The 18807-nt window shown below is 39.2% G+C and overlaps 1 protein-coding gene across 2 annotated transcripts; it reads left to right on the top strand.

Moving 5' to 3' along the window:
* Positions 1–103: 103 nt before the first annotated feature.
* Positions 104–17846, top strand: ankrd52b (ankyrin repeat domain 52b). Of its 2 annotated transcripts, XM_074631716.1 has the most exons (29): positions 104–269; positions 1770–1850; positions 2282–2360; positions 2553–2623; positions 2712–2912; positions 4104–4191; positions 5541–5683; positions 6016–6228; positions 6389–6467; positions 6586–6700; positions 7555–7637; positions 7768–7870; positions 8397–8468; positions 8551–8691; positions 8783–8839; positions 9722–9833; positions 9938–10009; positions 10122–10323; positions 10552–10639; positions 11408–11525; positions 11683–11902; positions 12731–12818; positions 12935–13018; positions 13294–13439; positions 13800–13882; positions 14255–14337; positions 14679–14770; positions 14886–15082; positions 16988–17088. In XM_074631716.1, the coding sequence occupies exons 1-28, from the start codon at positions 243–245 to the stop codon at positions 15074–15076; spliced, it is 3132 nt and encodes a 1043-aa protein (XP_074487817.1). In that variant the 5' UTR covers positions 104–242; the 3' UTR covers positions 15077–15082; positions 16988–17088. The 2 variants fall into 2 exon arrangements, with proteins under 2 accessions (XP_074487817.1, XP_074487808.1); XM_074631707.1 differs by having other exon boundaries at positions 14886–17846.
* Positions 17847–18807: the final 961 nt, after the last annotated feature.

Here is an 18807-nt window from a genome sequence, read left to right on the forward strand (position 1 = left end):
AGAACAAATATTCGGCAAGTTTATATTATTATATTACTGACGTGACATACAATGCCTCCAAATCACGTTTCTTTAACTGTCTCTCGCGATAACTGCGGCGTGACTACACATCTCCTATCATCCCTGAGCTAAGTAAAGCTAAAGCTAAAGCTAGGCTAACTAGCTGCTCCAGAGCTGCAGAGTGACATGTAGTCAAACTTTACTCTCAGTCTCAATGAAGCTGCTTCCAGACTGATTGGGACATGGAGTTAAGAAATATCAAGGACCAGGTAGTAAATAAAATACAACATTAGATACCTAACAGTTAACTTTCTCACAAACACTGCAAACAGTTGGCTAGTCATGTTAGCTACATGTCGAGCAAAGTTTGCTAACAAGGCTAGTTAATGTTAATGTTACAGATTCTGTGCCATGCAAAACTACACTTAAGTTTCACTTTGATGCTCGATGTTTCACGTTTGTTCTGCACTTATTCTCTATAATTATGGTGATTTGGCTTCCTGGTACATGAAGTACAAACCCTGACAAACTTTTAAATGTTTAGATGGATCCATATTTCTCTTCTCTAGAACATAATGTTAATGTTTGCTTATCTGTGGAAGACAAATCTTGTGCTAGTCATTGCAAAAATGTTCTAAATATATTTGCAAAAAGTGCTAGTAGTTTTGCACAAGTCTTCTTGTCCTTCAGTCAAATAAATGCCAGAGTTGTAGGTGATGTCTTTATCTTTACTAAAGCAGATTGCATCAATCCAATTGACATAATGTGTCTCAAGGCAATTTAAACATTGACATTTTTTCCTGGAAATGCACAGAGAAGAGGTTATTTTACTCTTTACTCAGTCAGGTAACGGTTTTATTGGCATCTCAGCAAAGTCATGAATGTATTTAAGATCCCTTTTAATGGATCCATACAGTGCACTTTCATAGACTAAGCTACTGGAGTTACCCTGCACTATACTCATTTTTAACAGTCTCTTCTGCACTATATTCACTTTTTTAATAGTCCTGTATCACAGCTGTTACCCTGCACTATATTCAGTCTGAACAGTTTTCTTCATCTCCTTGTATTTTTATATCTGTTATATTTTTTTGTACTTTGCACTACTAACTTTTTTACTGCCTTTTTACTAACATGTTTTGCACTATGGAACTGTGATGCTGGAAACTTGAATTTCCCTCGGGATCAATAAAGTTTCTATCTATCTATCTATCTATCTATCTATCTATCTATCTATCTATCTATATAATGTTATGTTTGCTTAACGTTAACTGTGGAAGACAAATCTTGTGCTAGTCATTGCAAAATGTTCTAAATATATTCTCAAAAAAGTGCTAGGAGTTTGGCACAAATCTTCTTGTTCTTCAGTCAAATAGATGCCAATGCATTACACTGTCTTCGTCCTTATCTTGACTGAAGCAGAATGCATCAATCCAATTAAAATATGTGTCTCAAGGCAATTTAAACATTGACATTTTTTCCTGGAAATGCACAGAGAAGAGGTTATTTAGTCTTTACTCTTTATTCATGTAAGGTTTTTAATGGCATTTCAGCAAAGTCATGAATGTATTTAAGATCCCAAGTGGGTTTCAACAAATTTGCTGATGGAAGCTGTTCTGTTGAAACTGCATTTAATGACCTCTTCTATGAGTTTTGTAGTTTGTTTGCAAAAATGTTATCTTGGAAAACATAATGAACTGCACCTTCATGTAATTTTAACATACATTTTTTTTTCTTCGTCTGTTTTTCATGTCACATGTCTCTTTCAGTCTCCACTGGTCCAGGCTATATTCAGCCGAAACACAGAAGAAGTGACATTTTTGTTGGAGAGTGAAGATGTCAATTCACTGGTAATATTATCCTCTTAACTCTATACTCATGCTGTTTTTTTTGCAAGTTGTGGTGTCAAATTTGCATGCATTATGTTTTGAGTTAAGATGTTTAGAGCTTGTACGAATGGTTCAGCTATATGTATCTCTGCCGTAGACTACTCGCCGTGGCTTTCTTAGTTGCCAGCACAGCTTTTCTTAAATTGTAAATTCAAACTTGTGTTTGTTTTTGGTTACTGACAGTTTGCTGAGCAAGTTTTCTGGACACATTTAATGCAAAATGTCAGTTTGATAACAAGTTTCATACAAACATGTAGGGCAAGAGTTTAAAAAAGTCAAAAGTGCACATTAACCGCGTTATTATTTTGAGTCAGAATATAACAAAATACTGTAATATATTACATGGATGATGTGATAAAATTGAGGACAATGTGTGTTTTTTTTTCTCTTAGGACCAAGAACAAAGCACACCACTTCATGTTGCTGCTTATTTGGGCGATGTCCACACTATGGACCTACTTATTACTTCAGGTAGAAAAAACATTTATCTCACTTTGAAATATGTCGGAGTCAATGGAAAGCCTATCATCTATTCATCATCTACTACACACACGTGTATCTTTTTACAAATCAGCCTTTCTAGTAATTAATACAATGAGTCAATCAAATACAAAGGAACTGAAATTCACCCAAAACACTCAAAAAATGTCCTCTCTGTTACAGGTGCAAATGTCAACGCTAAGGACCAGGGTTTGCTGACTCCTTTACATCGAGCAGCTGCCTCTCAAAATGAAGTATGCTCCTATTTCAAAACACAGAGGGAGAAGAACTTTTCTAAGGATGTGACCACGTGATTGTAATGTTTGACGTTGTCTTCCTCAGAAAGCTGTGGAGTTGCTACTAAAGCACAAAGCAGAGGTCAACACACAAGACAAATACTGGCATACACCTTTACACATGGCAGCTGCAAAGTGGGCCACAGGCTGCGCCAAAGCTCTGATTCCACATGTGCGCAGCGTGGATGTTGCCGACAGGACAGGAAGGACACCACTGCATCATGCAGCGCACAGCGGCCATGAAGAGGTAAACTATTAATAGTATTAACCAAAGTCTTCCTCCTGATCTTTTTCCATGTCTAAAGTAACTATCAAACCCATATGTTTATAGTTATCATTTCAATACATAACAATGCTGGAAAGTAGATTTACTTGAGGAAAAGTGAGTGATGACTGGGGGACATTTACTTGGTTTCTGGCAGTTGTTTCAGCATTGTGGAAAAGGGCATTTTTCTCATGATATATTAAAGTGATAGTTCGGGGTTGTATGAGGTACTTATCCATAGTCAGTGTATTACCTACAGTAGATGACGGTTGGCACACCCCCAGCTTAGAGAAGACGACAGGAGTACCGGCACAGGAGCAAAGCTATGTAGTGCTGTGGACGGGGGCAGCAGCAAAACATATTTTAGCCACCTCAAAGAAAGGCTCACCTAAAAAAAAAAATCACTGACAGTTTAAGTGTACACTATATTTAGAACACTGCTTTACCCTGCCGTCAAAGAGCCCTTTCCGACAACTGAGGCCGTTGTATCCCTCTATGCGCTCGCCAAAGCCACCAGACTCCATTGAAAAAAACTGTAATTTTACCTTGCAGAACACGGGGGTTTCTGGTCTACCGCTTCCTCATTCGGTTAGTTAGTTTGTGCTGTTGCTTTGGTGAATACGAACTAACCAAAGTTTGTTTTGGCGAGAGCATAGATAACGACTTCAGCTCCCCGTCAGAATCATAGACTGTATAGTTGTCTCATGGCAAGGTAAAATGGCAAATATATTCTAAATATAGCATACACTTAAACTGATATTGATTTTTTTAGGCGAGCCTTTATTTTAGGTGGCTAAAATACGTTTTGCTGGCGGCCCCATCCACAGCAGTACATTGTTTTGCGTCCGTTCGGTAACTCCTGTCTGCTTCTCCAAGCTTGGGGCGTGTGGACTGTCATCTACTGTAGGTAATAGACTGACTATGGATAAGTACCTCATACAACTCCACTTCAAAACACCTGAACTATCCCTTTAACATAGTTTCACACAATATTTGCTCATCTGTGTAGCCAAAATATAACCAGTGACCTGTTAGAATAAGTGTTGGAGTGTGTTTCCAAGACTGTTGTCAAGACAAACTGACACCATCATTTCTATCTATAACTGTAGTTATAGATAGAAAGGGGATGAGCTGATAGACATAATGGTTGACCCACTTATTATGCTTCTGCAGATGGTGAACTTGCTCCAGAGCAAAGGTGCCAATATAAGTGCCAAAGATAAGAAGGAAAGGCAGGCGATCCACTGGGCTTCATACCTTGGTAAGTGTCTCCTAAGAGACACAAATATATTGTCACTTTTTACCCACAATGAAAACTTTCTCTTGCATGAATGTAAGGAAGAACAGATGTCTGTCATAAAGAACAACAATCCCAACAAAAATACATGAGAACTGACTCTAACCACTGACGGTGGTCAGTAAAGTTAAAGTCAGTCAGTTGTTGCCAATCATTTAACTATAAAACATACAATATGACACTTGTCTGGGATATTGTTGGGGGATTGAAAAACTCGTATCATGCATGTGTATATTGTGGTTGTGGCAATTTATATTTTGTTGTGGGCTGAAAACAATACTGTAAATATTGCACAATATACCACGTGCAGAAATTACTATTTTTGCAGAAAAGACTCTTAAAGCTAGGGTTGGTAATCTTCAAAAACTTTTTTGCTATTTGTTGTAATTCTCATTACATCCGGACAGCAGTCGATAAATCAAATGCTCTGACAAGAAAATGAAAAACATCTGGTATCTGTGGCTGTCACAGGACTGTAATAAACCCATCAAATCGTTTCATTTGGCCCGAATGTAATAATTGGACGGGCTACCTGCCTGTCTGCTGTGCGCACTCTGCCAGTTCACTCATTGCGCGTCACCAGAGTCTTCCATAAGCTGCTAGTGTGACACCGTAATAGCCATGTTGGTTGTTTATGTTCATAATTATAAATGTGGGGGAGGGGCTTTGGAGGGAGGCCTGTAAGGACGGACTGTCATTGTTGCCGACTTGGCGACTTTCTCGCTAGATTTAGAGACTCTTGGAGCTAGTGCTGCTACCTACTTTCATCAGAAAAGAGTTGGGCTGAGTTTTTCTGTTGAATGATTTTTAAAATCTAGTATACTCTGCTGGTTTCTCCACATTACCAATCCCAGCTATAAGAAGCAAAAGGTTATTTCACTGAGGAACAAGAGTTAAGTGTCAAGCTGTGTTTACAGAGAATGTACATAGCAGGCGCCCCATGTACCAAGGCGGAGTCCTTACCGCAGCGGCCCGGGATTCGAATCCGACCCGCAGCCCATTTACTGCATGTCATTCCCTCTCTCTCCCCCTTTTAACACTAAGCCCCCCACTCAATAACATACTTTGCTTGGCTTATCAACACAACCTCAGTCTATTTATATTAGACTGGCCGTTGATTTAAAAAAAAAAAAAAGTCTGTCTGAACAAGGTCAAAGTCTGGTGAATGGTGAACCTGCTCCTGAGCAAACATGACAAGTTTTCTTGTACGTTAACTGTGCTTCAGTCTGCAAACAGGCCAACAGGGGAGACTGGTGTGCTGTGATGTGCGTACATGACAAAGACTTGTACTAAATGTTGAGCTCTTCTTTCAGGACATGTGGAGGTTGTGAAGCTGCTGGTGTTTCACAGTGCTGATGTGATGTGCAAAGACAAACGTGGATACACTCCGCTCCATGCTGCAGCTGCCAGTGGACAGTTAGACGTGATCAAACATCTGTTGAGACATGCGGTGGAGGTAAAATGGCTCAGTCACATCACTATAAGACAACTCAAATCGTAATGTTTTATTACAGCTGTCATGTGTTTCCTGTACTGTCCGTTCTGTAAAGGATGATATTATTAAATGTGCTCGATCCTGCTGCAGAGGTTTTGTAGATTATTTGTAGAAATGTTTCCACATCCTGCTCAATTACACTCCCAAAACACAGCAGTCTGTAGTTATAATGGTTTGATATAAGATTAGGCATCAATAACATCGGTATCCTGCAGTGCTTGGTTTCATGTTGGTCCATCACCAGACATGTTTCATTTTATACTCATCAACTGTTTTCCTCCTTCATCTCTCAGATCGATGAACCTAACATGTTTGGGAACACAGCGCTCCACATGGCCTGTCACACGGGGCAGGACGCCGTGGCCACTGAGCTGGTGAACTGTGGCGCCAACATCAATCAGCCCAACCACCACGGCAGCACGCCGCTGCATCTGTCTGCCGCCTCCTCCAGCGGGGTGCTGTGTCTGGAACTGCTAATCAACAATGGTGCCGATGTCAACGTGCAGGTAAAGAGCTTGTCTTTTAATAATAAAGAACAATAAGAAGAAATAATTATGTATTACTGGATTGTGATAATTGTTCAGAGGATTGAATGTGCAATGTACAGATTATGATGATGTATGCCATTCTTTTAACTAAATGGTTTTCTTTTTCTCTGTTTAACAGAATAAAGAAGGGAAGAGCCCTCTGCACATGGCTGCTATGCACGGGCGCTTCACAGGCTCCCAGATTCTGATCCAAAATGGTAAAATATTTACACTATCCCCGGCATTGTCTTGTAATACAATAATTGTAATTGTGCCCTTTTAATATATTCTGACTTAAAATATTCACATCATGTTTTTGTTTCTCTCTGTACACAGGTGGGGAGATTGAGTGTGCTGATATGTTTGGAAACACTTCTCTTCATGTTGCTGCCAGATATGGTCAGGAGTTGCTGATCAGCACTCTGCTGACAAACGGTGCTGATAAGACCAGGTAAGTTTGTCCAAACCTGACATTGTGTCATGTTTGTGTTTTGTTTTTTTTCTCTTGCAGTTATGCTGCAAGATAAAACATTATTACACATACATGCAGACTCAATTATTGCACCTGTAATGTTCTGCTTCCTGGCTAAGGGTCTGTGTCCATATAGCATTTTTTTCTGAGCGCCAGTGTCTTTTTTTCAGTTGTTCCCAATGAGGAGAGAGCACATGCGTCCGCATCGAGAAAAGGCTTTGCACCCAGCGTCTTTTTTCTGAGGACTCCGCCTTTTTTGTGTGGCCGCTCCCAGCACTACTAGTTAAAAATCACTGAACTTTTCAGAAAAGCGCTAGAGACGTCATTGTAGAAAATGGAGGAGAAGCTTGTTTTGGCTCTGTCTGTCTATCCTGAGCTTTATATGTCAGACTGACACTATCATAACAAAGACATATGAGTCGTCTCCGTCGGATCGTCCTCCTTGCTCTACGGCTGTCAGATTGAGCGATAAGAAGCTCATTCATACAAAGTATGAGGGCATGCATCCTCCGGTTGATCCTCAAGATGAAAAAACAATGTCAAACAAAAAGATAGTAGCCCAAATAGATTATTAAAAGCAAAGGGGCGATGTTAGCTTTTTCTATGAAACGCTGGGATGAAGTGCTCCACAGCACCCTGCAGCCGCTACTCAGCTAGAAAAAGATGCTATATGGACTCATGCCCTAAGAAGTATATCGGCAGACAAAATATTAAGCTTCAAACTCTCTGTCGATACGTCAACATCCAAACCAACAAATTACAATTTCATACAGAAAATGGTTTCCCATCTTAGCACATACTACAGTAAATAATCTTTATTATGATCTCTAAAGACAGGGGATTCATGGGATGCTTCCACTGCATTTGGCGTCGCTCTACGGATTTCCAGACTGCTGTCGAAAGTTACTGTCCAATGGTGAGAATCAATCAATAGTCCCTGAGCTGTGCTCCTTAATTTATCCTCTCCCTTTTTACATATTTATTACTGACACAACTCAAAATGTTTCCATTTCACAAAGTGTTATTGTTGGTTGTGTATCGTTCAGGCCAGTTTTACATCATGCCGTCTCAAGCGGTGTCAACTGGGGATGATATAAACAGCTTAGATGACAACGGAAGGACCTGTGTGCATGCAGCTGCCTCTGGAGGGTGAGCTAACACACTCAACATATTTTTACTTTTGTGACAACATTTACATACACTTAAAAAGTTTGACTTATTGATAAAAATCAGCATTTTGTACGTTTCTCAACTGATCATAGTAAAAGATATTGGACTGTTTTTCCGGTATGTTTACAATATGATGTCCATCATCTAGACAGTTCGACGTATAATTTTACATGTCTTAATATTGTCTAAATTTTAGGAAGGTCTTCTGCTTGTTGTGGAAATTATATATCTTCATGTTTTTTGTTGGATTTTGGTCATCATAAAATCCATTGAGTAACTTAAATCTCGTCTTCCTGTTTTACTGTCAATATGTTTTCTGAACTTATTTTCATTCATTGATCATCATCATTTTAGCCAATTAATACAAACAATAAATGCAAATTAATACGGTATAAAAATGCAACAATAAATTATACATTATCAATTTCTTCCAACATTCTGAAAGTGTTATATATTCAAGTGTCGTGTCATTTCTTGAAACACTGCTTTTTTCCTCTTGTGACAGAAATGTTGACTGTCTGAACTTGCTGCTGAATAGTGCCGTTGCTGACCTGGATGTAAAAGACCATTTGGGAAGGTAAGTAGCTAAGAATAGCTAAAAGATAAACTCTGCTTTGGTGTTACCTGATATCTCTGCTGTCCGCTGTTGCATCTTGCAGATCTCCTTTGCATTATGCTGCAGCTAACGGGAACAGCCAATGCACAATCTCCCTGGTGAGAGCCGGCGCTGAGGTCAATGAGCTGGACCTGACGGGCTGCAGCCCTCTGCACTATGCTGCTGCTTCACACACCTTTTGTGGGTGAGAGAGCAGTTACTGTCATTTATTTTTTTGTTGATTATCTCAAGTTCATTCAAGCCGGTTTTAAAAGTGTCCGTCTTTCTTTCCACAGAGGGGAAACAAACTCTGAGCCTGACCACTGTGAGGGAAAGGAACAAGAAGCCTCTCTGTAAGTCACATATTAATATCATCACACATGTTCTTAATCATAAAGTAGATCAACTTTTATCTTTATACATTAGACATGCTCTATGGTGTAGAATCCACAATAATCTTGTCTTTCAGTCAGTAAATAACATCTAGAGGAGGTGTAGGCAACCTTAAGCAAGGTAGTTTAACCAATGGCACACTTGCAATAAGTGAGAGTTTTTTAGAAATGTTGAAGTGCTCTCTCATCCGCATGCCAAATTACCTCTTCAACACCTATTGGTAGTTTTGATAAAATTACAGATCCAGTGAAGATTTAAATTTTGATTTGACGTCATAATTAAACTTAATTTTAACCCTAATATGATATGGTTTTGATATGGCTAACTGATTAACAGGAACATTTAAATAATGGCACTTCATATCAAAAAGGTTGCCGACCCCTGAGTTATTACTGAAATATGTGTTGACTTGATGTAACAGAGCGAACCTTTCCATTATTTTAAAAAGTTATTAAGAACAAAATCAGAGATCAGAATAAAGTCACAAATCTGTGTAATTATGAGAAAAGGTGAAAATCAGACTTTTCTTATGTTAGATTATATAAACATTTGTAAGATTTCGGGCTCTTTAGAGAAAAAAGGGTTTGATTTTGATATTAAAAAAACGCATTAAAATAAATTTTGCTTCTTCGATATACTTGATATTTAAAAACAAATACCAGAACAATGCACAGAAAAGCCATGTTTCACTTAACGGAACTTTTATTGCATTTCCCAAAGACATCGAGAAGTGAATGTTTATAAAACACTTAATATAATGCCTTTCTTTGATTACCTCTTGTTGCTGTAAGAAGAATAAAACCCAGACTGGATTCTTAGTGCTGTGCTCTGTGTGTGTTCAGGTGTTTAGACTTCTTGCTTGACAACGGGGCGAACCCGACTCTGAAGAACAGTAAGGGTTACAGTGCCGTCCACTATGCAGCCGCTTATGGGAACAAACAACACCTGGAACTGGTCAGTGGTATATTTAGATTTTTTTTTCTTGTTAATCAATTGCAGGCTAGACCTACAGTAGTTGAAGTTTTAAGTTTTTAAAAAATTTTCTCTCACTCTTGCAGCTCCTGGAGATTTCGTTCAACTGTCTAGAAGAGGTTGAAAGTAATATTCCAGTCAGTCCTTTGCACTTAGCTGTGAGTAGCACATGATTACAAGGAATACACTGGAAAAGATGTGACTTTTCCATGAAGACCACATGTTTACACACCTTTGACTCTACTGTTATTATGCATTCTGCTGTTACAGGCGTATTATGGTCACTGTGAGGCGCTGCGTCTGCTTTGTGAGACATTAGTGAGTCTGGATGTGCGGGACGTTGAAGGCAGAACCGCCCTGCACCTGGCTGCTCGGAGAGGTTTTGCTCCGTGTGTGGAGGTGCTGCTGAAGCATCAAGCCTCTTACGCGCTGAAGGAGCACAAGCGCAAGAGGACGGCTCTCCATGCTGCAGGTGTGTGTGTGTGTGTGTGTGTGTGTTGAATCCTGGGAAAGGAAATCCTTTATGAAATAAGATTTGTACAAATATACAGTATAAGTTTGGTTTTAGTGTTGTGTTGATGTCTTTTGATGGACACTGTTATGAAAATAAGCCATAATGTTTTATGTTATAACTTTATCCTCTATGTAATTAATCTCTGTGAAACTGATATTTTTCTTTTACTGTTTTTCTGCTGTGCAGCTGCTGAGGGCCAAATGGACTGTCTGCTTTTATTAGTCAATGGGGAACAAAGTGCCGACGTCATCGACAGTCCAGATACACAAGGACAGTGAGTCACTAAATATTCTAGCAACCAGCTGTGGTTCCCAACCTTTTTCCTTAAGGGACCCCTTTTCTATCATTGAATAAACTGACGACCTCTGACTAAATTACATATTTTATGGATATTTCATATTATATTAAATGCATAACAATAACAGTACAGAACAACTGATAAACTGTAGAGTTAACCCAAAAATGGTGAACGCAATAACTGCAGGAAGTTTGTGTAAAACGAGCAATTTGAATTGAATTTTGAGCAGATTTCCTGTGTATATTGCATCAAAGAGTTTCCTGTTTTGTGTTTTTTTAATATTAACAATCATACATACTTAATAGGCTTCTTTTTTGACAAATTCGGTGTTTAAAAATAACAATTTAATATAGTTTTCTTCACAGAAATGAATGAAATGCTGAGATATAGGCCAACTGTATATTTTTTTTAAAAAGTTGTCTTACATCCATTAAAATCAAGAAGGCCTTGCAACTCCCTCGTGAAGCTTTGGTGACCCCTAGTAGGTGTCGGGACCCCAGGTTGGGAACCAGTGAGCTAGTGGACCATGAGGAGATATTTGTTGAATTTGACATAAAGTTTATTGGATTAGAATCGCTCACTCCACCTTTAACTAACAAACATGTTTTTTCTCTGAAAGCTGCAGACTTATAATGCAGTCAGTTTACTTTACCCACCGAAAATCCAACCAATTTTTATGTTCTGACACGATCAGAGAATTATCCTCACATTCTTCTTCTTCTGTTTTCTTTTTGTTGTATGCAGGACGGCTCTCATGCTGGCAGCTCTGGGACGTCACACCGACTGTGTCCACATCCTGTTGGAGAAAGGAGCAAAGGCTGATGCTGCAGACAAAAAGGGCTTCACTGCATTACACAGAGCGGTAAGTGTACTTGCTGTGTTTTTGTGTGTAAAATGTCCTATCACTTCACTAAGGGCACTTAATAATGTAAATGAGAGATATGTCTCTTTACAGAGGCCTGGTTGTTCCAGATGTGTTGTTTTCCTCTCACATCATATCTTGTGTCCTCCCGCTGCAGGCCGTGTTGGGCAGTGAGGACTGTGTATCTGCTCTGTTGGAACATGGCGCCTCTGCTCTCTGTAGAGACTCTCAGGGAAGGACCCCGTTGCACCTCGTAGCGTCCCGCGGCCACACGGAGCTACTGCGAACTTTGCTAAAGGCTGCTAAGAAAGCTGATCCTCTGGACTCCATATTGGACTACAGAGGCTACACGCCCACCCACTGGGCTGCCCACCACGGTGAGACGTCAGGGCAAGAATGCATGTCAGATGTACTTAAGTAATTCTAACAATTTTTTTAGTTATGTTCAATGTTGAATAGAGCAAACATGGACATGAGTACAGATAAAACGTGACAAAAACATGTATGAGTGGACATTTTTAGAGCCGCTCCAGCACAGTCTCTCATCACTATTTTTATCCACAACATTATTTTAGCCTTTGCATAATTGCTCTCATTTTAAAGTTACTACAAGGAAGTTTCATTTTGTGATGATTTTGTTGGCCCCTGTGGACAAAAATGGTGAGCTTTGTGTTGTAAAGACCTGCAGCTTCCAGACTCCCTTTATAAAACCTCATTTTACTACAGCAGGGTCTGATATTCTGCCCCACTTAGTCCTGGTACTCCTGTGCCTCCCTTCCCTCCAGCGGGCCCAGCAAAAGGGCCTGGGCCTCCAGCAGCATCGAAGCCGGATATGGGTCTGTCCGCGGCGGGCTGGTTGCTGCCGGGGGCCCTGCTGAAGTCCAAACTGAAGGAGTTTCTGAAGAACTTAAGTGCCATAATCGTTTCGTCTGATATCGCGGGGAATCTGACCAGATGGCAGGCATTAAGAATATCCACCATCGTTATATAGAAATAGAAATGTTCTCGCTGATGGTCTCGTTTGCTTATGTAGGTCATATAGTGGCATCACTTGAGTCTGTTTCTTAACCAGTTAAACGTTCCTTGTAGTAACTTTAATCACTTGCCTGTCTTGTTAGACTCTTGCATGGTGAGATACTATATAACCACAATTTTACAAAGATTTGAATATTAATCATTTGTCCATTTGTGTCCTGTGTCTGTAGGGCGTGAAGGATGTTTACACATTTTACTTGAAAACAAACTTTTTAGCAGCCAGGAGGGAAATCTCTTCACCGCATTGCACTGTGCTCTGTGAGTACTGTAGTGAAAGTAAATGCTCATCACACATACTCTATGTTTATTATATGTTGATAATAAAAATTTAATGTGGTTCTTCAAAATGTTACAACTCTGTTCTTCCTACACAGAGTTAATGGACATGATGTTGCTGCTGGACTTCTAGTGAAGACCGTCGGCCCTCAAATTGTTAACGTTAGCGATGCCAAAGGAAGGTGGGTTCTGCTCTGAGCTGAGCTCTACTTATCATAATAAATCTATTTCATGCAGCACTGCAGGTTATGGATCAGCCTACGGATATTTTAAATGTATAAGTTTTGTATGAATTAGTATGATATGTATAATCTAGTTATTCAAACCTCAAATGTACCGATAACTCTGATATAGTATTTTGTAATTTTGAAAGGTACAAGAAAGACCTTTCATAGCTTGCAGAAAGATGCTGATTGAACAGTGTTTTCGTGTGTGTGTGTGTGTTATGTGAATGCAGGACGCCGCTGCATGCGGCTGCTTATTCAGGAAATGTTGCGGGGCTCCAGCTGGTCCTGGCCCAGGGAGCAGCGGTCGATGCTGTGGACCATTGCGGATGCTCTGCTGTGATGGTTGCTGCTGACTGTGGACAGACTATGGCTGTTGGTATGTGATTGAAATTCCTGTGGTCAGTGTCTTAAAATGTGTTACCTTTTATCTACACCTTGGAAACCTTAAAACACATCGACACATGACATGTTTTCTGTAAAGACCCTCATTCATCCTTATTCCCTCTTTAATTATTTATTTTCAAGCACTCAATCATACATGATGATTTCAGAAACACAAGAATTCTTAAGTCTCCTTTTAGCACTTGGGAACTGTTGTTTTGACCCTCACAGTCCTCACTGATGGTTACCTTTAATGCACCATATAAATCTGTTCCCCTGTTGCTCTGACTGTATGTTGCTAAATGTCTGAAGGTCTGTGTTCGTTGTGAAAGGTGTCTTATTTTCTGCATTTCAGAGTTCTTGCTGCACAAAGCGAAGCCAGACCTGACCCTGGTGGATGTCAATAATAACACTGCCCTTCACTTAGCCTGCAGCAAGGTCACATACACATTCAACTGCATGTACTGTATGCATGCAGTGGCACAATAATAATTTTTGCATGTGTGTAGCTGTAATGTAGCTGTCAAAATATAATACAAGCCCTGTTGAAAATGTAATGTAAAGAATGTAATCAAATGTGTTTTCAAAATTAAGTTATTTAACCCTGCAATGACTCATAACAGTAAGAATATAATAATGTGGTACTATAACATTGCATGGTGTGGACTTTACTAAATGATGCAAATTAAATGAAATATTTGATTACATTTTCAGTCACATATGACATTGACAACTTATTACATTTTCAGTTTGTTCAAAGTGATAATGTGCTTAAGCAATATTACTGTAATAATGTGTTTTATTCTACAGGGTCATGAGATGTGTGCCCTGTTGATCCTTGGAGAGATCAGCGACTCCTCCCTCATAAATGCAACAAACAGCGCTCTCCAAATGTGAGTGCATGCTGTTTATTAAGAATACAAACTCGTCAAGACTTGATCAAACTGTGAAATGTAGGAAATAATTAACATGGAATTTATGACTAAAGAAGTCAACCAGTATGGATTCTGAATTTAGTATTAAATGCAGTGTGCATTTAAAGAACATATTTCAGTGAGACCTACTGTATGTGTTGATAGATATGAATAATTTGTTTTACTTATGATTGAATATCAATAGTAGGTTTTGTACCCCCTGTATCAGGCAACGAGAAGAAAGTTGTCCATGTTTTCAGTATTGACTCGCCTGCCATTTATATGGTTACATTAAAGAGTTGTCTTTCTTGTTCATACAGGCCCCTTCACATTGCAGCAAGGAAAGGCCTGGCCACTGTAGTGCAGGTGTTATTGAGCAGAGGAGCAGCAGTCATGGCTGTAGATGAGGAAGGTAAGCAGGAATAATAATGCTTCTATTTCACGATACAAAGCAGTCCATTATTCCTGCCAACAAATGTTCCTGAAGGACACTGTAGGATAATTGTTTGCCTGTCGGCGCTCTGCAGGCCACACACCTGCTCTGGCCTGTGCCCCAAACAAGAACGTGGCAGACTGTCTAGCGCTGATCCTCTCCACCATGAAGCCTTTCCCACCCAGAGAGGCCGGTGCCGGCACAGCCTCCCACTTCAACCCCATCCTGAAGAACTGCGGCATTGTTACCTCCTGTGGGTCCAGCGGTAACCTGTGTCACGCCTAAGTCAAGGTGACGCACTCAAGGGCACTGTGGGCCTGCACGGGTGTTTGACGGAGTGAAATTTCATCCCAATGTAGCCCAAAGTCTAACCACACACACACACACACGCACACGCACACACACACACACGCACACGCACACACACACACACGCACACGCACACACACACTTCTCCAGGGACATGTGTGGTCATGCATAGCTTCTTCTCTCGTGTGTCCTGACATTTATACATGTGACAGCTGCATGCACGCTATGTGCTCATGCACCAGTAGCATTGATTGCTTCTCTAGTCTTACACATTACTAATATTAGCAGACCTCTTAGATTGTCTTCTCTGTCACATGAGTTGAGTTTAACACACATATAGTTATTTTAATGAAGTACTAACCGTTAGAAATGAATGGACGTATTAACATGAACACAAGCCTCTCCACTTGAACCCCGTCCGCTGTCAGTATTGGCCTAATATCTCGTTAACCACCAAAGCCTGAAATCTCCATGTTTGTCTTCAGCTGATACACGTGCAAGAATACTCGGATGACTGTGTCTATTTTACGTATGTGTGTGTCGAGCCCGTTCTCTTTCCCTGGGCGTGAAATACCGACACTTTGTCACGGCCGTCAGCATTCGATACAGCTGCACAAGGTACCCTTGAGAGGCGGTAAGAGACGCACCGGGCTTTTTCCATTAACTAGAATGTAAACCCATCCGCAGCAACAGTAAACGCTCAGAGAAAGTGCTGTGGTGACGTAGTTTAAAGAGCGACAAGACACACTAAGGGCGGCCAAGAGGGGAGGTGGATGGTTCCAACAAACACAGGGCTTTCGTCCAGGAGACCGCTGTTTGTGTCCCATGCGTCACGTTTCACTTTACAATCAGCTGTTTGTCTGCTGTAAAAACGTAGAATTTTAAGCCCAACCATGTTGTTTTTTCCTAAACCTGAGTGGTTTTGTTGCCTAAACCTAAGCAAGTGTTTTTGTTTAATTCACGACGTTAAGCACGTGTGTACTGCGACTGAAAAGTGACGCTGAGGGGTCTGACAAAGCGTCAGTATGCAATGAGTTGGGATGAGAATATGTTGATGTGTCTTGAGAGCTATTTTGCATATTAGACATTGCTTCTTAATATACTTGTTTTAAAATATCTAACAGGTGCTTTAAAACCTTTTATGCAATTAATAAGACTGTATTTTTCTACCCTGTCCAGAGTGTAGCAGACAGTACACTGATATAAATAGCCTTTTTATTCTAATATCATGATTTACATACAGTAAGATACATTTCAGTTTAGTTCAGTCACAAGCATGTGTATAGTAGTAGTTCTATAGTTTACAGAGTCTAGTGTATATATAGTTCTTATAATGCATTATCTTGAAAATCCCAAATTATTGAGAATTAACCTCAGGTCACTACGTACTGTACTGTGGGTGCAATAAAAAGCACATTTTGAGCTGGTGGATCCGTAACAATGTGTGGCAGAAGTATAATTTTTCCGTTAAATAAGCCAGAACAAATGAACGGTCAAATAAATAAATAAAATATGTGTTAATATGAACAGTTTTAGAGCACAGGGAAAAAATCGTTCAGTCTCTGAGTGTTAACATTTTTAGAAAATGTGTCATTTCATATGCAAACAAAGATTCATTTCATTTTTGATTAATCAGTTGATTGTTATTTTTTTTAAATGAATGATTAAGTGCACATTTCAAGTTCCAAGAGCCCAAGCTAACATCTTTTAATTGTTTTTTTTTTTCTGATCAGCAGCCTAAAATCCAAAGATATTTAATTTAAACTGATATCCGACTAAGAAAAGCAGCAAATCCCTCAGAGGAGCTGGAACTAGAAGATGTCAAATGTCATTTTTGCTTGACGAATTAGTAAAATGTTCATTATCAAATTGTCTCTTAATTTTCAGGTTGATGAACCCGTCTGTCAATATGTGTGTTTCAGCGCCGCATTTTACCGTTGTTGTCGTTATAATGTCAGTGTGCATTAAAATAAAATGTAAGAAAGTGCTCACATCTACAACCACTACTACTCTATTTTAACGCCACTAACAATCTCTGTGAAACACTAGAAACTGAAGTTATTGTATGGCTTGTAATTATTTCACATAATTTATAAGAGAACACCTACAGAAGTAAGTTTTTCTAATCATTGTTTTTCACTTGTTAGATAAATTAGCATAATGGTACAAAGATGTCTCCGCCTCTCTCTCTCTTTAAAGATAACGTTTTTATAAATGGAGGCTTGCATTAAATGTTTATCTTTTTATAATTTGAAAGCTGTAAACACACAGACTTTGATATTCTCCCCTTTTTCTAATTGATTTTATTTTCCCATAGTAATACCTGCTGTGTTATCTTAAAATGGCTTTAAACTATTTGCACTCTGACATGAAAGTTTACATTTAACAGTGTCCTCCTTAGGTTTATGCAAAATTTGAAAGTGCATTTTACAACTTTAACTTTCAAAGTTACAGTAAACGTTAGAAACCAGTTCAGTTTAAGCTTGTTCTTTCTTGTTTCATTTGGATGAAATTAATGGGAGAAAAATGGTTTGACATTTCTAAACACATGTTTCAGTGAAATGTTTTGAATGATGTTTGTCTTTAGGAAGTGCTCTGTTGCAGCTTTTCATGTGAACAAACTGTGTGTCCTCTGTACTGTACATTTTAACGAGATTTCAGGGTGTATCTCCCAACTTGAGTACTCTGTGTGATCCAGTTGTGGATGGCATTCATATGAGAGAAAACGAATAAATCACCACCATGAGGGCTCTTTGCAGTATTTTCTTTCCATTTCCCTTTTGAGCTCCGTGAGAGTTTGTGCGCACTGTTGAATTCAAGCAGCCAACTGACATCTGAACAAGACTCTCCTGCATCTGTACAAGCAGATTAGTGAATCACCTTCAAAATGCTTGGAAAAAAAAACACTTGATGATTGAGTTTGTCTCATTAATGAGACAGATTCTAGTTTTGTTTTGCATAAAGCTGTGCTGCAGGTCACACACAGGTCAATCCATTATGGTAGTCCTGGTTTAGAATATCTGACAAGTTATGCATTTATTAGCGGTTTTAACCAAAGTCCATGGCTTAATAAATGGGTTCATAGGTTATAAAGAAGGATTGGCGTTGATATCAGCAGATAGTTGTGTTATATCAGTAGACTAGAGGTGTCTGAAAAGAAAAAGTGGTATCGAGTATTACTACTACTAATTATTGCTGTATATGTGATGCTGAAAGAACGCACTGGTGGCATTAAAAACTAGGTATACGGAAAAGTAACATAACAAACCAGCTTACGGGGCATGCAAACTTAGAATCCACTTCAATGATTTTACCCCTAAACAACCGAGTTGTTAAATACCTTTGAAAGGTACAAATATGAAAAACGGCAAACGCTTACATCTAAAATAACGAGGAAATACCCCCGTTTGGACATTTCCCATTTTATGAAAAGTGCAAGTAAAGTGAGATTATTTGCTTGAATTAATATGTACTCTAATGATATATTTTGGAATAATATATTGGATTATAATAAATCTCACACAGAATTTCAGGTACCAAGCTGAATAAATAGTACTTTATAACAGTGGTGCAATGTAACTAAGCACATTTACTCAAGTACTGTACTTAAGTACAAAACTGAGGTACTTGTACTTTACTTGAGTCTTTCCTTTTCGTGCCACTAGCCTGTATTTTACTGTTGTAGTTGGTGGAGCTCATTTGTATCA

The sequence above is a fragment of the Sebastes fasciatus genome, chromosome 1 (genome assembly GCF_043250625.1).
Source record: "Sebastes fasciatus isolate fSebFas1 chromosome 1, fSebFas1.pri, whole genome shotgun sequence".
Classification (NCBI taxonomy): Eukaryota; Metazoa; Chordata; class Actinopteri; order Perciformes; family Sebastidae; genus Sebastes; species Sebastes fasciatus.

What these genes read in the sequence shown, in the direction of transcription:
- ankrd52b (XM_074631707.1), top strand. Translation starts at nt 243, where the DNA reads ATGGAGTTAAGAAATATCAAGGACCAG. An exon ending in CCAGATTCTGATCCAAAATG is followed by an intron (nt 6,468 to 6,585) that starts GTAAAATATTTA and finishes CTCTGTACACAG; the next exon opens with GTGGGGAGATTGAGTGTGCT. An exon ending in TGGACAGACTATGGCTGTTG is followed by an intron (nt 13,440 to 13,799) that starts GTATGTGATTGA and finishes TCTGCATTTCAG; the next exon opens with AGTTCTTGCTGCACAAAGCG.